The sequence below is a fragment of the Vidua chalybeata genome, chromosome Z (assembly GCF_026979565.1).
Source record: "Vidua chalybeata isolate OUT-0048 chromosome Z, bVidCha1 merged haplotype, whole genome shotgun sequence".
Classification (NCBI taxonomy): domain Eukaryota; kingdom Metazoa; phylum Chordata; class Aves; order Passeriformes; family Viduidae; genus Vidua; species Vidua chalybeata.
The window spans coordinates 1,852,521-1,874,462 of NC_071570.1; the positions used below are offsets into that span (position 1 = coordinate 1,852,521).

A 21,942-nucleotide genomic window follows, 5' to 3' on the forward strand; every position below is an offset into this window, starting at 1 on the left:
TCTGCGGAATTATTTTAGCATACTGAGGGAAATGGTTTCCATGTGAGCATAGTTGCACACTCTCAGTTGATTATTAGGTGTGATTGTCCTGATCCCTGCTGGTATCTACGTGGATTTTGAGCAAGGAAGCCAGAGTGGCGTAGGATGATGGCTCAGGTCAGATAGATTTATCTTCACGAGTGACAAGACTGATAACTCTGGAGTGGCATGGCTACAGGTGTTATCATTTGGGTGTCTCCTCAAGAGTGAAGGTTAATGTCTTGCCACTACTGATCCATCACAGTGTTATCTGCAGGATTTACAGGTCTTCTCATGCCTTTCCAGCAGCAGCAGGTCCGGTTTTCTGGAGCTCTCAGCTGTTTGCTTGCTCCCTGCATCCAGCAGCCATAGGGATCACGTCTTGCTCTCATGGATTTGTTTGAACTCAAAGTCAGGGATAATTCCTGCTTGTCACTGCCCAGTTTTTTGCTTCCCCAGTGGGATGGACTGGGGCAAACCCAGGGGTTTAGTGCTCTGCCAAGGGAAGGCATCACAGGATGGATTAGGGTTGGAAGGGACCTCAGAGCTGATCTCGTTCCACCCCCTGCCATGGGCAGGGACACCTCCCACTATCCCAGGTTGTTTAAAGGCATCAGGCAGGTGAAGGCAAGACAAGCCTTGATCCTGCCTTCCTGAGGATCGCCCAGGAAATCTGACCAGGAGGATGGAAAAGAGCAAGGAAGGACTCAGATCTGAAGTAAAATCTCCTGGGCGAAAAGGAAAAAAAAGGAAAGAGCAATAAATCCAGCAAATTAAAATGAAAAGGCAGCTAACATGAGTGACAATTGTACAGCATCAGATAATGCTGCATCCTGAATTCCAGTGGGATAGGAAATATGAAGCAAAAATCACTCAGGTGCTTCTAGATAGCGATAAGGAAAGCAATTCCCATTTACCGGTAGAAATAAAATAAGAGGTCGTGATAAACCCTCCATGACTAGACTGGATTAGGGCTCTGGCTGTGAAAATTCATTACAGGCATGCAAAAGAACGTGTATGGTGCCAGCTAAACTGACTACAAACACCATTTATTTGGAGAAGAGACGATTCAGTCAGAATAAATAGATTTCTTTCAAAGGGAAGGGAGGGTGATCTGACACAAATCTATATTCCTGCCTTGTCATTTATTATGCAAATAAGTCTCACACCTCTCTAAGAAATGAGGGATGAGTTTATCTTGGAGTTTTATGTTGGAAGAATAATCTTAAACTGCTCCAAGGACTCCAGGGCCAGGCTGGGGTTTCTTGCACACAGTGGCAGGAGATGATGATTTCAGGAGGGATTCTGATGGCAGTGAGGGTCATACAGCTTGGTCAGATGTTTCCAGATTTCCCATAAATAAATCCATTCCTTCACATTTTTTCCTACTGCTTGTGGTGCTTTACTTAGAATTATCTTATTTTATTTTATTTTTTATTTTTATTTTTGCTTTGTTCTATTCATTCTATTCTATTCTATTCTATTCTATTCTATTCTATTCTATTCTATTCTAGAGTCATAGAATCACAGAATGGTTTGGAATGGGAGAGACCTTAAAGATCTTCTAATTCCACCCCCCTGCCATGGGCAGGACATCTTCTACTATCCCAGGTTGCTCCAAACCCCATCCAGCCTGGCCTTGGACACTTCCAGGGATGGGGCAGTCACAGCTTATGTGGGAAATACATTTTCTTGTATTTTCTATTATTTTATTTTACTTTATTTGCCCCTTCTCTGTAGGAATTACTATATATGGGGGTCATGTGCAGATGGGAGCTTGTGGTATATATATCCTTGTCTTAGTTCTTTTTTTTTTTTTTGGGCATGAGCTCCTATTAAAGCTGCATCACTCTGCTGGGCTCAGTGGAGCAGGACACGTTTGAGGTTCAGACTCTGAGGTGGTTGTAGGTGGCAGCAGAAGCACTTAGCCTGATGTGCAGGGACCGAAACGTGACCTAACACCTCCTGTTCTAGCAATTACATCTCTCAGGATGCTAATTTTAGAAAGAGAATTGAGCTGGCAGGGGCCACAAACAGTGGATGAAGCCCTGATGTTCCGTTCAGTGGAGAGAGGGCTGAAGCCAGTGTTAAAAGAACGAAAAGCAACAACAAAAATGAAACAGAGAAGTATCTCTAGAAGGTTTATTTTCTTTCCCTGATGAGGACGTTGTAATTTTTGTAGTTTTGTTTTGGAAAAACTCCTGATGAATCGTGTGGTCCTGAATTATATATGTGTGAACAAAGCTCTGGGGGGGGGAATCCTGACTCACAAATCCACCAAGCTCCCATCTCCGAGATGGACTCTGAGCATGACTCAGGACACCTGGGTCTTCTCTCTAAGGCAGCATGGAAGTCAGGGAGGTGCTTGGGGAGTAGAGGGATCCAGGTGAGACACTGTGCACTTGTAGGACACCCAGAGAACCTGGGTTGTAGCAAAAACACTCTTGAAGGACTTCCCTAAATGCTTGATCCCAGATCCTTCTCCATCACAGCCAGTCAAGGTATTTGCATGGACTTCTTTTTCTGGTGATCTTAGGAGAAGATAGATGGGAAATAGATGGCTTATGACGGGAGTAAAGGGACAGGGATGAGCAGGAAGGACTGAGCACACAGCTTCTGCTGCAGGCAAGGAGGAGGACAGTGCACGTTGGTGTCTTACTTCTCCAGGGATATTTTACACTTGAGTTTTGCCCTCAGCATTTCTCTGTTGCTGGGCTGGCCGGGCTCTTGCAGCACTGTGGAGAGATTCTGCTAATGGGATCTGACCTGATGGCTTTGCATGTTTTAAGTAAATTAAACACAGCTGCTAGGAAAATCCAGTAACAGCACCACGGCTCCGTTGTCTGCATTGTAATTACAGTGGCAACCACTGGGAAGTTCTACTTTCTGGTTTATTTTAAAATAACTTCTGAGCCACCCTTTGATCAACTACTTCATCCCCAAGTCCTGCCCATCCTCTCCCAAGGTTTAACCCTTGCTGAATCTTTAAGCATCTGTCTGATCGCACTTTTGGTCAGCCACAAAGGCAAGCAGCTGATTGCAAAAACTACTTTTCTCCCCAAATATATCCTGTAATTTAGAGCTGAGGGAGAATTTTAAGCCAGAGCTTACAGGGTGCATACAGACTGCAGACACTGAGTGGAGTTTTATGGCTCCTGGGGAAGGGCAACTTGAAATATGCATATTTTTGTTATGCTTTAGCCAAAATCCTTTGTGCCCCTGCAGAGAAATGGGTTTTCTGTCATAGTGACAACAGCGAAAGGACTTAGATTTATGTAGGAAGCAAAATTAGGAGCTTAATTAGTTTTTCCCTTGTCAACCCTTGAGTACAACCCATGCCTGCAAAATCAAGTGGTCAGCTTATGGCACGGGCATAGCTGCATGCTCCTTCCCCGCATTAAAAACTCACACCATCTTCTCTGTAGGAGCTGCATGGGCTTAAATTTCTGAAGGACATCCAGGATTAGGGAAATGGCTCGGGGTATTCCATCAGAGCCTGCAAGAGGGCATAAACCAGCTGTGTTTTAAGCATGTCCCAGTGCAAGGAGGTTGGCTCAGCATCATGGGGTGCCGGTGCCACCTCGATGCCAGCGTGTTCAGGGCACCAGAGCTGCTGCACCTGAGGTCATGTTGTATTTGATTATATAATCATAGTTTGGTTTGGGTTGGAAGGGACCTTTTAGAGGCCATCTGGCTCCATCCCGCTGCCATGGGCAGGGACATCTTCCTGGATGCAACCCCAGGTTGCTCCAAACCCTGTCCATCCTGGCTTTGGACACTTCTAGGGATGGGGCAGCCACAGCTTCTCTGGGCACCCTGGGCCAGGGCCTCAGCACCTTCATCATAAATCGTGGTTCTGGCTACTCTTCATCCTTCTGGACATGGGATGAGCTGTCTCACAGAGATCTGAGGGTGCATTTTCCAGCTTGTTCTCCAACCTGATTCCTTCTCTTTGCATCCAGGCTACCCAGGACAGGCAGATCCCAGATGTGGTGCCCTGCTCTGCTCTCCCATCTGCTGCCAGCAGCACGTTGATGTGTGTCTGCCTTGGAGAGCAAAGTGGGTGCCTGTGCATGTGATTTGGGTGAGTGTGATTGAGGTTGTAAAGTTTATGAGATGCTGCATTTTATGGTAAATTTTAAATTGACACTGCAATCAGGAGCATTAGGGTCTGTAAAGGAAAGTCGGTGTGATGTGTTGCAGAGCACAAGGTGGTAATTTCCTCTCTTATATTGATCCTATCAACAGCAAAGAATGAAACAGCTGCTTCTTGGAGGATTGTTTTTTTAATGCGTTCATTTTATGTAATTTGTAGAGTATTATTTATTATGAGGGGTTTTCCCCCCTTTGCTGCCTTTCCCTCTCCCCCTATTTCTAGAAGGGTGTGGTGCTGTCTTACCTACCTGTCTCACCTGTAGATTTCAAAAGCCCTTTCCAGCCACAGCCGATGCTGTTGTTTCCATTTTCACACAGGAAGGGGAAAACTGAGCATTGGAGATTGGAAAGGATGTCAGCCCAAAGATGCAGCCAGGTCACTCCTTCTGAGCACAATCCACACACTCAGTTCTTTCCGAGCTAGGAGGGATGATCTGTCTCAGGGCAGGCTTTTTTTTTTTGCTGGAAAAAACAGTCCCTGGCAGTAAAAAAAAAAACCAGCAGTAATCATCTCAAACACTCTCCTAGGCAATGAAATGTCCATGTGTGCCAGGGCATGCTAGAAATGCCTTTTCAGAGTATGTTTTCCATGTGGGATTTTCTGCAGGGGTGTGGGTGACTTGGCTCCCATGATTCTAAAGGGCATCTCCAGGGCACTGCCCTCTTTGAGGCAACACAGGCTTTCAGTGAAGCTCAGGAGTCTGAGGAAGTCAAAGACTCCTTAGAGCATACAAAGGGAATGGTCAGAGGCCTCTGGGAGGAATTTGAGTCTCACCTGGGTATGAAAAAGGATGTGAGATGAGCTCTTCCCCAGGCTTAGACCCATTACAGCTGAATCACAGCAAAGGTTTTTTTTTAATGATGTTTGGTTTTCACATATGCCAAGAAGATTTAAAAAGAACTGATTGCAAAAGTCATGGGCATTTAAAAGTAACATTTAATGGGGATTTCTTCAAGATGCTGTAATACAGCCTACTGTAGAAGCATCTGCTTTCCAGATTAACAGAGGGTTTGCAAACAGCACTTGGGAAGCAACCTCCAAGTTTATTTCAAAACTGCAGAACAAATTTGGTGAATGATTTATGACATGGATTTGCATATCAGCTGCTCTTTCTCCTTTCTTTGTCAAATTTACTTGTTCCATTCCTATTATGCACAAGCACTGGAACCGTCCTGGAAGTGTGGATGTGCCAGGATTGTGCTGCTCATCACAGCAGGGACCTGAGAGTGCAGAGCTGCAGGGCATCCCCATCCCATGCACATGGGTTTTATTTTGGAGCTGTTGAAACTTAGATCAGGAGCTGGAGGTAGGCTGCAGTGGCAGACAAAAATACTAACTTGGTGCCCATTCTCCTTTCAGGGTCATTGGATGTTTGGCTAGTGGAGTCTGGAGGGTGTTTCACACACAAAAGAGATATTGAAGTTTGAGTAACTGAGTGGCTCACCAAACACCCAAAATGGTGCCAACTGCATCCCCATGGGCTGCAGGAAGAGCTGGGGCAGCCACCACACATGTAATCACAATTCAGCTGCTGGCCATAGGTGTCCATTATTACCCTAGGACACATTGCTTAGTCTCCATCTGTCAGTCAGGAGGGATGCAGGTCCAGGGTTTTGCCTGGCAAAGCCAGGCATGGGTCTGGGATAGCTCAGGGAGTCCAGTGTAGCAATGAGAACCTGCATTAAGGCAACTAAAGCCAGGATCTGTGTGAGCACCCCCCTGAAATGCCTTAGGTGGGGCTGAATCCTACCTGGTGTGCCAGGGACTGGTGTAGGTTTATCAGGCTGCCCCTGGGAGTCACCTCCAGGCCTGGACACTGGGGAGGGCATTGCCCATGGTCTGTGCTGGTTCTCAGTCCAGGGCAATCCTGTGCTTCAGGTGACCTAAATTCCTACTGCTGGCTGGCTGGTCAGGGCTGGAGCATGGATGGCAGCCTTGGAAGTCCACTGGAAATACATCAGTGCTTGTTCTGTTGAGGACAGGGCTGTTCCCTGGAGAAATCTCTGGTGTCCTCAGCATGGACATGGACCTGTTGGAATGTCCAGAGATGCTGCAGAGGCTGGAGCCCCTCTGCTCTGGAGCCAGCCTGGCAGAGCTGGGGCTGTTCAGCTGCACAAGAGAAGGCTCCAGGGAGAACTCAGAGCCCCTGCCAGGGCCTAAAGAAGGCTTAGAAGAAAGATGAGGACAAACTTAACTGGGTATGTTGCAGTAGGACAAGGGGTGATGGTTTTAAGCTTTGATGGTTTTAAGGGGAATCAATTTAGATCAGCTGTTAGGAAGAAGTTTTTTACAGTGAGTGTAGTAAAACACTGGCACAGGCTGTCCCGAGAAACTGTGGATGCCCCAGTCCTGGAAACATTCAAGGTCAGGCTGGACAGGGTTCTGAACCACCTGGTTTAGTTGGAGATGTCCCTGCTCATGGCAGAGGGGTTGAACTAGATGGCCTGTGAAGGTCCCTTCCAACCCAAACTGCCCTGTGATTCTGTGATTAAAGGCTATTTCTTCACGTGGGCTTGACCTCAAGGGCAGGACAAGCATTCCACATCACCAGTTTATTTGGGAATCATCTTTCCCAGCCCAGCAGCTCAAGCCCAGCCAGGTGGTGGGGATGTTAGTGTGATGAAGAGGGGCAGAAGCTCCACTGCTGGCAACACGTGGTGAGAGGAACAGCCCTGTGAGTGAGCTGATGTGGCAGGTCAGTGATGTGTTCAGGGAGGGTAATTAGAAATCTGAATGTCATCTGCAGGAGGGCGTGTTCAAGTCATTCTGCAAACCACCCCAAGAAGCTAAAAGGGACTTTGTGGCTGAAGGGGAAGCCACAGGCAAGCCTGGTTGATTTGTAGCTTCTCATTGCACGTGTGTTTTGGGAATGGGAGACTGCAGCCTGGGCTGCCCTCAGCAATGCCCATCCTATTTTGGAAACTGCTGCAAGAGCACCAGGGTATCTTCTGGTTCAGGGGGTTGATCATGAGTGTGTTTATTCACAGCCACTCTTCTTGGAGGTTTGATGAAACTGTGATTCAGGTGCAGCCTTTTATTGGCCCAGGAGCTCCCATTTATTGCCTCATGAGAATTTTTCTGTGCCTCAAACAATGATTTGTTTTGGGTGGAATCACAGAATCGCAAAATCATTTAGGTTGGAAAAATCCTCCAAGACTGTTGAGTCCAACCATACCCCCAGATCTGCCAAGGCCACCACTGACCCATGTCCTCAGGTGCCACATGCACGCGAGTTTTAAATCCCTCCAGGGATGAGGACTCCACCACTGCCCTGGGCAACCTGTGCCATGGCTGGACAGCCCATTCTTTGAAGAAATCTCTCCTCATATCCCATCTCAACCTGCCCTGGCTCACTTTGAGGCCGTTCCCTCTTGTCCTACTGCTTGTGAGAAGACACCAACCCCATCTGCCTACAGCAAGGTGTCGAATTGCAGGCTGAGCTCCCCTTGCTCTGGGGAGCAGCTGCAGTGAAGGACCTGTGGAGAGAAGGAGGCTTTAGGCAGAAGTTAGAGCTGAAACCCAGCACTTCCCATGGGAAGCATGGTGCCAGGCCCTGCCCTGGTGCTGGGGGGAGGTTGTGTGTCAACCCAAGCAGGGCTCATGAGCTCTGCCATGAAGCCAGGATCCATTGCAGGATTCTTGCAGCCTACCCTGTAAATTTTGCCCTAAACAAAGATGATGGTGCTGGCCCAGTGTCGTCATGTTGACAGTGGCCTGCATTAAGCTCTTCGCCCGTTGTTGATCATTTTTGGTTGTTGAGTGGCAAACAAGCCATTAGCCCAGCACAGTGGTGGCTCCTTGTGAGTTAATGAACTGAACAGGGCCCTGACTAAGGAAGGAGGTCGTGCTGGAGGGTCCCAGCAGCTGGATGCTCTTGAAAGCACGTGGACTCAGTGGCTGCAGGGAATTCCCATTCTTGGGGCTGATCGTGGCCCTGGGGCCGGTCTGCAGCCACTTCATGCTGCACCACTCACATGTGCTCCATGCATCGCCTCCTGCCTGGATGTCCTCAAGACTGCCTAAATGTCCTCAGGCTGATGGTTGTAGACACGTGAGAAGGAGAATTAGAGGCCATCACAAAGGTTGCCATTCATGGTTTTGCTCTGTTCCTTGAGTGTATGTGGAGTAATTTACCAGTGTCAAAGATTGGGTAGGGTGATCAGAGCCTGTTGGCTTCTCCATCCTGACATCCAGGTGTCAGCCCGACTTGGAAAATACTGTTGACACTTTCCCATGAAAATAATGGGAATGAGAATCTCATAAAGGCTGAATCAAGATCATTGGCTCTTACTAAAAGCTGGGAGAGGAATCCCATTTGCTTTCTTGTGTCATGAGTGATGGGAAATAGTGCTGGTGGACCCTGCACTTGCAAACCCATTCAAGGGCTGCCTGGAGAAGAAAAGGAGATGATTCAGTCAAAAATCTCTTGGAGAACCGGGAAAGAGAAGGCAGTGTCTCCATCTCCAGCTGCCCCACGATAACAAATGTGTCCTTGCCCAGTGGAGAGACTGCACACAGTGAGATCCTTGCTTTGCACACCACTAAGCCTTGGCAGAGAGATCCTCTTTCATTTGCAGCTTCCATGAGTAGGAGGGAACCTCTTGACCCTGGCCAGGACTCAGGTACAAACCCAGGTTCAAGGACAGGTGTGAGCTAAAATGGGAAAATACCCCAGATTACGGCTTCTTTGGCATGCAAACAGTGCATTTCCATCTGACTGCTGAGCCACAGGAGCATTTTCCAGCTGAGCACTACTGCATCATATGTTCCCGTGTTGTAATAGCCACAATGGTCTTCCTCTTAGTCCTCACCCAGGAGAAGGCCTGGGCCAGTCCCCCAGATTGTCCTAGGGGTCCTTGTTGATATGGTGGCTACCTGCTGGTGGGGGTCTCACACCTTGAGATTGTTCTGAAGTGGAGTAAAGCACCCCAGAACATCCTTCTGCTGATCTCCTTCATCAGCCCTGAGTCCAGCCAAGCTGCTGGGCCTCCCACATGGAGGTGTCAGTTTCTGAAAATGCAAACCCCCTGTCTCCATCATTTGGAAGTTCAAATGGTGGCCAGGAGCTTCAGTAGAGCTCCATTACTCCAAAAAGTTTTCCCAAGCTAAGAGGGGCAGGGAACTTTTATTGGCAGAGTTGGGAGGATGCTCTTCATACACCTTCCATCTCTGTATCCTAGCAGTTGTGGAATGTGGATTTGTTGTGGATTTGCACTGCAGATTCTACTGAGCTGCCACTGATGACTGAACTGTGGATGTAGGAATAAGGTGATAATCCTGAGGGGCCAAAGTGTAATGTTTATCTGGGTGAAGCAGCCCAGAGCTGCTCCATTCCTGGGGTGTTCATCTCCCAGCTGTCACTGGAGATGTGATACAGGGGGAGGATGGGGTGGGCTTGCACCTTCCTGGCGTGGTGTTGCTAGGTGATGTTGTAGTACAGGGCAGGGTGATGAGCAGAGGAGCTGACCCTGGGGACATGTGTGGTGGGAGAGCAGGAGCAGGCCTGGCTCCATGTTTTCTCATTGTCCCAGTAGAAGCTTCAGAGCTGGCTCTTCTTAACCACATAATCAGCCCTGGATCTGATGAGGGTTTTTTTTTTTTGTTTTTTTTTTTTTTTGTTTTTTTTTTTTGTTTTTTTTTGTTTTTTTTTTTTTTTGTTTTTTTTTTTTTTTTTTTGTTTTTTTTTTTTTTGTGTGTGTTTTTCCTCTCTGTTTTTCCTTAGGAAATGGTGAGAGGAGAGAAAGGAGCATCACCATTTTGAAACAAAACCAAGGGTACTGGTGAGTACACACCGGGATGGGCTTTGTGGGGAAAGCTGGCAAGCAGGATGCAGACTGGGGAGAGCTATGTGGTTGTCCTGATACCTTTCTGGGGTCTTGGGGTTCTGATCTGCCCTTCAGTTATTGAGATTTCCTGTGGGAGAGGAGGTAGTTTGCTGTGTTAATGGATAAGCACAAATCATCTTTACCACCACCACCACGATTCTCTGCTGTCATCAACAACCAAACCTCTAATTGCTCTTCCTGTAAATCCGTGGAAGATGCTCTCATCAATATGTGCGTTCTCACTGCTGAGTTCTGGAAGGAGCAGGCAGCAGATACGCTGGCAGCTGCACAGGAGTGCACCAAACAACAATATTTGTTAATGCTTGGAGTGCTTTTGGCTGTTGTTGTGCTTGGCCCTATCCAGGCCCAGTCACAGGGCTGCGATCTGGGTGGCATTTCAAGGTCCTCTCCTGTTTTCTGCAGCTGTCACACGGGAGGATGTCACTTGGATGTTTGCCTAGAGGTCTTGAACAGGAAGAAAGGAGAATCCTTTTTTTATCATCTGAGTTATGCCAGAGCCAGACCCTGAGCTGATGTTTTTGAACTGAGATATTTTGCATTGTGTCAGGTGGGAGGCTGGGTTTTCACCATCTTCTTGTGAGCAGCTTCCTGGTTTACACTGGCCAAACTCTCAACAGAGCCATGCTGTGAGCCCCCGCAGGTTCCCATCCCTCAGGGACCAAATTCCCACGTCTTTCCTCTGTGCATGTGTGATGGATGCTGAGGAGCATCTTGGTGCTGGGCTATCACAGAATTGTAGAACTGTGGTTTGGGTTGGAAGGGGCTTTTAAAGCTCGTCCCATCCCACCCCCTGCCATGGGCAGGGACACCTTCCACTATCCCAGCTTGCTCCAAGCCCCATCCAGCCTGCCCTTGGGCACTTCCAGGGATCCAGGGGCAGCCACAGCTGCTCTGGGCACCCTGTGCCAGGGTGTCACCACCCTCATCATAAAAAATTTCTTCCTTATGCCTATTCTTGTATCTCTGCTGTATCCTGGACTACAGGAGCAGTGCTAGTGGAGGTTGGATCATGGGGAAATGCAGATTTTTAAGATACACCTCGGCTCCTGTAGTACAGTTTGAGCGTAGATGAAGGGAGAAGCTTACACAGTGTGGTTTCAGGAAGCAATCTTCAGACATATAAAAATGTAGGGGCTGTTTATAGTTAGTGGAGATGTTTCTATCCCATTTCTCATCTGATCTAGTTTGGGCAGCATGCGAGAATGAACAGAAGTCTGTCTCTCTTTTCTGGCTGCAAGAGCAGCCCAGGTAAGGGGATGGTGTGCCTGCAGGATCATCTCCTGACAAGGCAGCCAGGAAGGGTGCTGAGACCCTGTTTTCCCCCAACACCCCTGCCAGCAGAAGAGCTTGAGAAGGGGTGCTTTGTTCACAGGAATCACCCCTGACTCCAAAACAGGTTCTAATCAGTGCCTGGAGCACAGACTAAACTCCTTTCTGTCTCCCACACCTCCTACAGCTTCCCTGCTGCCTCTCTGCAATCAGCTAGAAGAAAAACTCAGACTGTTCCTGAGAACAGCAACCCCTTCTCCTGTAAACAGAGCAACCAGCTCTGCCTGCAGAGCTGAGTGCTGTCAGCCTGGGGTGGTGAGCATGCTTCCTCACCCCAGGGACCTCTTGCACCCATCTGCTCCCAAATTCCAGCTGTGTTTCCCCTCCATGCCCCCCAGTCTCCTGGCAGAGATGGTGATGACTGGGAGGGCCTGTGTGTATGTGAAGCACTGGGTATTTCATCATGCTGGCTTTCCAGACTTACACCAGTGGGGGTTTGGCCCCTTGAGCTCCAACAATCCTGAAGTGATCCAGCTTATTAAACATCCGTTTGCGCTGTCTTCAGCATTAAATAATTGGTTCCTCAGCATATTTGAGTTGGAGGGTATCTGATAATCCTCTGAACTACCCATCAGGCTCCATTATCATCTCTGCACTCCTGTGCCAGATGCCTTGTGTCAACTCTGCCTGGGGTTTACAAATAGATTTTGTTTCTCCTGCAGTTTTGCCTCTTTTCTTCTGGCTCCCTCTCTCAAAAGAGCTGTTTCAGGCTCCTTAAAAATTTGTGCAGACACCCCAGTCAGCATCTTTCTGCTGACTGCTGAGTGATGGGTCCCATCCTTGTGCTGCCTTCTGCTCCTGATGGGGTCCCCAAGCAAAAACTCTTCATTTACCTCAAAAGAAATAGAATTGTTGCTTCGACTGAAAGGATTTCCACCTGCAAACCGATAAATCTTCACATTGTTTGGGTTTTCTTACTGGCTCAGAGGATTTGTAGCATGCACAACAATGACTTGTCAGCTGCCCTCTGGCAGACCAGCACTGCACCACGCACACGTGGGGCACAGACCATGTATGTCCTGATGGTGTTTTAGTAAGGATGCTTCAGAGGGCTCCTAAAAAGCCTCCTAGCCAGGTGGGTAGTGTGAGAGCTGAGAATAGAATAGAATAGAATAGAATAGAATAGAATAGAATAGAATAGAATAGAATAGAATAGAATAGGTTTGGGTCAGAAGAGACCTTTAGAAGACATCTTGTCCAACCCCCCTGCAATAAGCAGGGACATCTTCAACTACACCAGGTAGTTCAAAGCCTGTCCAGTCTTTATCATATTATTTTTGTTACCTGTTGCTGCTACTGCCATGCCAGCAGGCTTGTGCTCTCCAGGCCTGCAGCATCCTGGAGGAGGTGGATGGCTTGGGAGATTATATCCTTGTGGATCTATTTGCTTTTAGAACTAATCCTAAAATCACACACACCAGGACCAAGGCCTGCAAGATGCATATATTCCCATTTTACAGGAGGTGCTGCTGGATGTGTTGCCAGTATCAGGAAAGACACAGCTGGGTTTTACTCATGCAAGATGAACTTCTTCCTTTTTATGTAGCTTAAGAAATGCTTTTCCCCAGTGAAATGTTTGGGTTATCAAGGCTGGTCTCAGGCTGTCAGGGTGGGATTGCAGGTCATACCAGGGTGTAGCACTGGAGCAGGCAAGAGGAGTCAGAAAAACAGGGCCTCTCTCTTTTACAAACATCTTCCCATATAGTCTGAACACTTGTTTGTTCTAGAGGCATCTTTTGCTCCTAGGGTAGAAAACATGCAAGGCAAATTCCAGCATCTTCAGCTCATTTAGGAACTCTCCAGCTTGTGCATTAAATTTTACCCTTGCCTTTTCAGATTGCCTTTTAAAATTTTTTTCTTAATTCTAGCCTGTCAAGAGGAAATTGATAAGAGGAGATTAATATCCTAAAATAGCCACCTGATACTTCTGTAAAAACATGTTGGTGCGATGGTCTAAAGGACAAAAACATGGTATTTTGTACCAAAATATATTTGCTTTTGCAATAATAAGTTCCACTTTGCATCCCTGCCCTGGGTCCAGTGTATTGTTGGACAGGAGCTATCTCTTAAGTGAGCTTGCAGTATATAGAGGAAAAAACAGGGTGAAAAAAAAAAAAAACAACTATAAACAGGGTAAATTGTTGTGGAACAAAGAGGTATTAATTCTGGTTAGCACATGGAGGAGACTGATGCTGGCTGGTGTAAAGTGGCCCAGCAAAGCCCACATGCCTTCAGCAGAGGCAGAGACCTGCTTTTTTAAGATATATGCAGTGTTTTAAAGCCTACAAATTCTGCTTGTCCAGAAGACGTGACAGCGCTCCGGTGTCGCTGTAAGACAAAAACCTCCCCGATTCCTGCGCCTGTGCCCTAATGTCATTACTTTCCTCCTTTTGCAGATCCGCATAATGACATTCATGGTCACACACGCACACAAAAATACTTTATATAAAGAAAATGAATCTGGCTTCAGCCGGCTCTCGCCTTCTGGCTGCGCTTACCTCCAGACCCCGGCTCGCCCAGGGTGAAATGAAAAGGGGAGTTAATGTGGCGGGGTCATTTCTCACTGCTGAATTGGTCAGCCGTCTACGGAGCCAATTTCTGCAGCTTTTCAGTGGCGTGGCAGACCCCTGGGTAATATTTGCCTGAATAGATCCCTAAGTGTTTAAGCTGTATTGCTAGGAATGGCTGTTTTATCCTATGCATCTGAGATTTCGACTCATCAGACATGAAGCAGGTCAAGACTCTCATGCCATTGTGTGCATTATAGCGAACAGAACAGAATATGCTTGATAAAAGGGAGGACTTAAAAGAAATGCTTCTTTAGACCTGAAACTTTCAAGTCCCACAATGCATCAAAGACCCCTCGTATAGACTTTGAAAGGGGTGAAAGACATTACCTAATATTTGGAGGAAATGAATAATAAAGCATCCCAAGTGCCTGGAAACTAATTTAGGAGTGCACGCTGCACTGTATTGCCTCTGCTGGATTTGCTCCCCAGAAGAGTTGCTAACAAAAGGCTTAAAAAATAAAATAAAATGACGTTTGGTGACCAACTTTTCTGCCTTGAAATGCCCCCTTTTTTGTAATGTTTCCTGGTAAGAGTTACTTATGAAAAGATGAAATACAGCCTGTGCTGCAAACACCAGGTCTCAAATGAATCTTGGGAGCCCGCAAGGTTTCCCACCATTCTTCTCCCCACCGCAGCCTTTTGTTCCTTCATGTTGAAAGCACTGCTTGCAGGATGCTTGCAGGATGTCCAGGCACTACCTTCTCCTGGAGTTTAGTCATATCTCAGGAAAAAGAGGAAAAAAAAATCAACCTATTTCTGTGGCCTTTGCTTTTGTTCCAGCAAAACCACCTTTGTGTAAAGCCGGGGCTGCTCTGTTGGTGACCTGTGGCTCCTTGCAGCTGGAACTGGGAGCTGGGTACCCTGCTGAAGGTACCAGTTGTGTTTCTGGTATCCCCGATGCTGGAGGTGCTGTTTGGAGCCAGAGATATTTATTGTAGAGTCATGGAATGGTTTAGGTTGGAAAGGACCTTAAAGCTTGTCTAGTCACAAACCATCTGCCATGGGCAGGGACACCTTCCACCAGACCAGGTTGCTCCAAGTCTCCATCCAGCTTGGCCCTTCCATAGGTTTCCTTCCATCGCTGTTTCTGAGATTCACTGACTCCTAATGCAGTGGTCTTCAAGGCTCCCATGGGATTTGGGAGCTGCAGAGCTTGTGTGGGCTCAACCTCTGCCTTGTGTCATGAGTGGCTGGTGGGGATGTCCACCCCACTGGGACTGGTGGGAGAGGCCTGATGGCTCTGGGATTCAGCAGAGGGGAGGTTGTGCTTGCAAGGATAACCTGCTTCAGAGCAGAGAATCAAACCTTGTGGCATACAAAGTTTCCTCAAATCTCATAAAGTGTTGGGAGATGAGGACAGCAGGGCAAAGATGTTTGGGCCTGAGGGGCTCTGCTGTCCTGCTTGCCCTGCCCTTGCCCATCCCCTCTGCCCGTGCTTGTCTCACTGAGCTCTGTTTTCACCATCTGTGGAAATCAGTTAAATCTGAGTGCTTTCTTACCTGCTTCTCCCCCAGGCCATGATTAATTGAGGGCAGGAGGGCAGGCAGGAGTGCTCAGGCAATATTTACAAGAAGAAGAGGATGTTAATGGACCAGCAGGGCTGGACTAGTGGGGGATGGAGATGATGGGCAGTGGTGGTGGGGGCAGTGAGTTTCCCACTTTTTTTTCCCCCCCAGTTATCAGAGGTGATTAAAACCACAGCTTTGTGTCCAAAAGAGTTAAATCTGGACTTCTACCCCTATAAAATTTCCGATGCTGGGGCTGCTGTTTCAGTGGGACCTTCTGTAGTGAGGAAACAATGGGATATTGGGATGGGGAAGGATGCCTGCGAGTTACCAGTCATTGCAAGATTGGGGGAAGGAGAACTTCCAACAAAATAGTGTTTTCTTTTATCAGAACTCAACCCAGCAGCCTTGTTAGGCTGGGGCCAGTTATTTTAGTTACCAGTTATCAGAGAGGCAGTGGATGCCCCATCTGTGGCCAGGTTGGACAGGACTTGGAGCACTTATGTTCTAGTGGAAGGTGACCCCGCCCATGGGCAGGGGGCTGGACTCGACGGCCTTTAATAGTTCCTTTTCAGCCCTAAACATTCCATGGTTCTGTGGATCTGTTTAGTGTATCTCCATGGCATCCTTCCTGACCAGGGTGTGTGCAGCTGGTTGGTTCAAGGCACTGGTGGTCTCAGCCACAAAGCTCAGTGTGTGGGTGAGGCACAAGAAGTGGTGTACAGGGTGACACACAAGTCCCAAGCCTTTCCACCACCTTTTTTCCTTAACACTGGAGAGCCAGGTGATGAAAGCCTGACCCATCTTTGGCAAAACAATAATCAGAAACCAGGATAGGTTGGAGCTCTTGGAAAGGAAACCTGGCAGTGCTGTGAGGGGAGTTTCATGCCCTGTCTTAACGATACATCAGTGTCTGGGGACTTTTTAGTCTTGTGCTTGAGTTTTATGACCCATATTACTTCTCTTTTAATTTTTATTGCTTGGCTTTAGTTTTTGATACAGTGCTGGAAGCACCTCGGTGGGCAGGGATGGCTCCCTTAGCACTGGCTGTCACCTTGTGGCTTGACCCACATTTCAGGGAGGAGCAGAGGGGCCGGACGTGGGCTCGACAGCCCTTTATGTGGTGACACCCCTGCCTGTGTCAGCTGAGAGGTTGGCCTTGCTGATCACCCCCCTGGGCTGTGCTGCTTTCTCCTGGGCTTCAAGTGTGTCAGCACATGATCTTTTGCCCTGCAGAACATCTCATTCAGGGGGGGGTCTGTGACCCGTGATCATGTTCCTAGGACATTGTTGAGCCAGGAAAACCAGGTAAGGCATTGGTGCTGGCTGGCCCTGGTTTCTTCCTCCCAGCAGATCAGGTGAGGTTTGCTTCTCTTCCGTGTGGGCCATCCTTGCTTGTAGTTTTGCTTCTGGTTTGCTACACACTGCAGAGAGAAATAAAACCTTCTCTAAGATCATTCTGATAGGTAAAGGTAGTAAATTGTGGGAAACTATGAGGTTTGTCTGGGAAACTTTAACTCTTCAGGAGCACGAGGGATCAGCCATGCTCTCCTGAGCTGGACCCTCAAACACAACTCTCCCAGGTCTGCTGGTGGCTCTTGTCTCAGAATAGCTCTGGATAAGATGTGCTGTCAGGGGAAGCAAAGGGAAGGGATTTATTTAGCCTGACTGGGAAGCTGGCATTGCCCAGGCTTTGTGGTGTTGGGGTGACTTATGTTAAGGGGATATTCGGGCTGCACTGGTTGGAAACTCATTGTGAAGGGACACGTGCTCTGGCTGTCCCCTGGGGCTCCCTCCGTGCTGGCTGATAACCCATGCCATTTAGGAGAGGTTTCACTCCTTGCTGCTTGGCATTTCTGCTCACTGCTCCAGGACAGATCCAAACCCCACCGGCATCAGGGAAGATTTTCTCTGACTTCAGCTGGCTCCGTCCTCCCAGAGAGAAGACGTGACACAACTTCTGCATCGCAGTTTATTCCTGGTGACAAGTGCACCTTTCCCAGTGACCTTTCACACCCCTGAATGCAGAGGATGGGATGCTGGTCCCCTCCCAGGCAGCCCATGAGCAGGGCTGTCAGAGCCAGGGAGCTTGCATGCTGTTGAGAGAAACTCTCCCCTCAGTACCCAAGGGACCAGAGTGCTGGTTCAAAAGGTTGCCAGGCACTGTCAGCTCCTGTTTTGGGCTGCTGTGCTGAAGGGAAATCCTGCCAAGGAGGTCACAGGCTGAATTTGAAGTGATTGTGGTTTAAAATGATCTTCCAGGTTTGTCAGCCCTGTCAGAATTCAGCTCATGTAAGAGTGGCCAGAGGTTTGGGGTGCATGGGGCTGGGAACCACCCCAGGGAGGGGTATCCTTGCAGGTGGCACAGCTGGGCCCTGGGCCTTCCCCAGCAAGGCAGTGCCCCAGTTCATCTGCAGCAGGTGATAAAATGCAGGTGGCCACAGGAAAGGAAGGAGTGATGACATCAACCTCAGCATCGAGTCTGCCACGGTGCTGAAGTCCTTCTGACAGCAGCAGTGTGGTCAGGATCCACCCATCCACCCATCCCTCCATCCATCCATCCATCCATCCATCCATCCATCCATCCATCCATCCATCCATCCACTCACATAGTTTTCAGACTATGGGTATGCTTCCCTATGTATGTGGCTACATCCCTTTCCCTCTTCCTCCAATCAGATCTGACATTTGCTCATGTCCACAGTGGAGACTCCACTGATTTATGCAGCTCAGGGTGAAGCTTGCTGTGCTTGTCTTCCACCAGCATTTCATTTGAAATCCAACCTGCTCATGAATGCTCTTGCTCCAGGTTTCTTTACTGAAACACTTCGTAAATAAAATTAGGTTATCAAAGCAGTAGAGCCTGGCAAAAAGTAAGTAGGAATGTGTCTTGGCATGGAAAAATATCCTCAACCAAGAAAAAGCCTAATTTATTCTGGTGAAGCAGAGAGAATTCAGCAACCCCACTTTTGTTGTGCAGTTCACATGTATTGCTGTATTCACACCTGAAATCTTTTGCTGAAAGTTTGGCATCATTTCTTCCCCTTTTGCTCAGAGAACTGCTAGATTCGAAGTGGCTTCCTCCTTTCTGGCTCTGTAAGAGCTGATTCCCACAGAACCCACAGCCACCACAGAGGAAAGGACTCGTTGGGCTGGGAGCTGCAGCCTGCATTTCATCACCTACCAGGAGTCCCATCTGTCAGTGGGAGCTGCACTGCTAACAAAATTATTTATTTTGTCCCGTCATTAAGGATATTCATGCAGCAGAAATGGGAATGATCTCTGCTTTGTGAGTTTTAGAAGCCCATTTTGTATTCGTCTTGGTGGTAGAAGAGCAGTAAAGAGCTCTGTGATCTCGCCTGTTACTATAAGTGAGTTTTGGAAGAGGTTTTCTGTCTGATACTCTGTCTAAAAGCGTGGGGAAATGCCATTCTAAAGGCTGTTAAAACACAATTGCTCACTGATTTACACCATCAAGGACTGCCTCTTTACTGGGAGATGTACACTGAATAAAAGCAGTTCAAGTGGTGCTTTTAATAAATAGATAATGGAACAGCATTTTATCTTCTGCTTTAATCCGTTATGTTAGCATAGGACAGTGTGTCCCTCTGATAGATTTGGAGATAGCAGAACCTGCGAGTCAAGCCACTTTTCCTTCTGAGTCTTTGAAGAGAAATTGCACACTGCTGAAAGGTACTGGGTTCTCAGTGGACTGGGATCTTTCTCCCATGGATGAGTTCAGCTGGGTCCCAGTGGGTTTGGGTTCAGGGCACTGATCTTAAAATCATGAGTATCATGGAATGTCTTGGGGTCCAGGGAAGGGAATGGATCTGGGGAAGGGGCTGGAGCATCAAGAGCAGCACGGGGAGTTGGGAAAGGGGCTCGGCCTGGAGAAAAGGAGGCTCAGGGAGGACCTTGTGGCTCCTGACAGGAGGAGCAGCCCAGGCGGGGACGGGTTTAGATTGCATTAGGGAAAATTCCTTCATGGAAAGGGTTGTCCAGACCTGCTGGCACAGCTGCCCAGGGCACTGGTGGAGAGGTTTAAAAGCTGTGTGGCTTTGGCACTTGGGGTCATGGGTCAGTGGCCTTGGCAGTGCTGGGTAATGGTTGGACTCCGTGGTCTTAAAGGGCTTTTCCAATATAAACAATTCTGCGATTCTAAATTGGAAGGAACCCATAAGGACCACTGAGTCCAGCTTCCCTACTCCTTGCAGGACTGTCTAAACATAAGAGCATCATCCAAATGCTCCTTGAACTCTGTCAGGCTTGGGGCCATGACCTGGGGAGCCTGTTCTGGTGCCTGACCACCCTCTGGGTGAAGAGCCTGTTCCTGATTTCCAGCCTGAAATTTCTGTGAAGTAGCTTCATTCCATGATGCCTTGGCTTTGGCCATGAGACTGTTACCTCGCTGGGTGGCATCACCCATGCTTCACATCCCAAATGCCATGTGGAGTCCTGTGTAGCCCCCTGCTCCCATGGTTTTGAGTGGGAAGGGTGTGGAGCCACAGGGAAATAAGTTCCTCTGTGGAAAGCTCCTTGCTAAACCCTTGGACTTCTCTAGAGGCACCAGGTCACTGGGGCTGAGTGCCTTGAAGCTAAATGAGCTGTTGGCTGCTTGGTTAGGAAAGAAACAGGACACTTTGGGAGGCAGGAAAAAGGTCATTTATCCTGTTGCTGCTCATCCTTGTTAATTCATTGTTTCCGTTGAAAACCCTGCACTTAGCTGCTTCATGAATGAACCCAGTGTCTGCGCCTCCAAAAACAACTTGGCTGGGTGAAAAATAAGACCTCCTTTCACCTCCTCTCTGCTCTGCCGTGTTTTTTCCCACCTTGTTTTCTTCCACTCACATCCATCCTGCCTGGGTGGCAGTCCCAGTTTGTCCCTGTGGAGCGGGGCTGGAGCCCAGGGGCTGGATTTACAGAATGGTTTGGAAAGGGCCTTAAAGATCATCTCATTCCACCTCCTGCCAGGGGCAGAGACACCTTCCACTATCCCAGGTTACTCCAAGCCCCATCCAGCCTGGCCTTGGACACTTCCAGGAGTCCAGGGGCAGCCACAGCTGCTCTGGGTACCCTGTGCTGGTGTTTTGTCACCCTCAGCATACAGGATTTTACCCCAGGGGCTGTTCCCCTGTGTGGGAGAGGTTTGCTGGGACCCTGCAGGGGTGCTCCCAAGCCAAAGGGGATGGGAAAGCTTGAAGGAAAGGTCTGGAGATGGGGAAGTGACTCAGCTGCATGGCAGGAGAGACTGTCAAGGAGGAAGGGTGGGTAGGGAGACTGAGATAGAATGTGGAGGCTTAGTGTGGGGGCAGAGGGGCTGGAGGGTGACCTGGGTGCTGGGATGGGGCTGAGACCATGCCCAGCTGTGGCAGCTGTGGTGAGCAAAGCCTTTTCCGGCGATTGCCTGGGTATGGAAGGGCAGCTGGAGCAGAGGAGAGATCTCTGTCCAGTGGTAGCTGGTCTCCCAATGCCCTTCAGCAGCTGGAATGGAGCAGAGCTGGCACCACATCAGCAGTGAGCTCTCTGAGGACCATCTGTGAGCCAAGGGCAATGAGAACAATTACCAGCCAGAGGAAAAAATCACCAAGAGAGAGGCTGGAAAAAGCTGTGGGGGAGGCTTAGAGCCAAGCAGAGGCAGAGAAAAGGGGATCTCTAAGCTAATGAGTGGGCAGAGAAAGTACACTGTCTGGTCTCCCTATCTCATAACACAGGGTCTGTTTAAGGAAACAGCTGTGTCCATGAGAAAATGCTTTCCCCTTGGGTTGAGCCTGTGAAAGTGGCTGGCATGGGATGCCTCCAAAGCTGGGAATTTAACACTCAGATAAGGCTTGGATGTTGTTTGGGAATGGTAACGAAAACAAGAGCTATGAATGAGACCTGGAAGAGTGATTACTCTTTATTCAGGGGTTTAAAACAATCATGAACTTGTCAGAGTTGGGAGGGCACCTTCTTGGAAGCACAGCTGGGGTTTGGTGTATCAGCCTGTGGGTGCTGGGCTGTTTAGGGCAATTGGTAAAGCCTGGATGGGACCTAAAGCCATAATGCCACTCTGCTTGGACACAGGGAGATGGCGAGGTCAGCCTGGAGAAGGCTCCAGGGAGACCTTCTACCCCCTTCCAGTGCCTAAAGGAGCTCCAGGAGAGCAGGAGAGGGACTTGGGACAAAGGATGGAGGGACAGGACACAGGGAATGGCTTCCACTGGCAGAGGGCAGGATTAATGTTGAAATTGGCAATAAATTCTTCCCTGTGAGGGTGGTGGGCCCCTGGCCCAGGTTTCCCAGAGAAGCTGTGGCTGTCCCTGGATCCCTGGGAGTGTCCCAGGCCAGGCTGGACGGGGCTTGCAGCAGCCTGGGATAGTGGAAGGTGTCCCTGCCCATGGCAGTAGGGTGGAACTGGATGAGCTTTAAGGTCTGTTCCAACCCAAACCATTCTGGGACTCTGAGATTGCTGGCCTTGTCCACAGAGCTTTTCTTTGAGGAATCCTGCCAGCAGGGAGAGCAGCTTTGAAGCTTTTCCC

General features: G+C 48.6%; 1 protein-coding gene across 4 annotated transcripts in view; it reads left to right on the top strand.

Moving 5' to 3' along the window:
• Positions 1-21,942, top strand: part of ZBTB7C (zinc finger and BTB domain containing 7C) — a 149,109-nt gene that overhangs the window by 66,608 nt on the left and 60,559 nt on the right. For 3 of the 4 annotated variants that reach the window (XM_053931647.1, XM_053931649.1, XM_053931650.1), the window contains exon 4: positions 9,897-9,954. The exons of the other annotated variant lie outside the window; for it this stretch is intronic. In XM_053931647.1, coding sequence (XP_053787622.1) covers positions 9,897-9,954 — 58 coding nt within the window. The remainder of the gene's footprint in view (positions 1-9,896; positions 9,955-21,942) is intronic. 4 annotated transcript variants of the gene reach the window in all.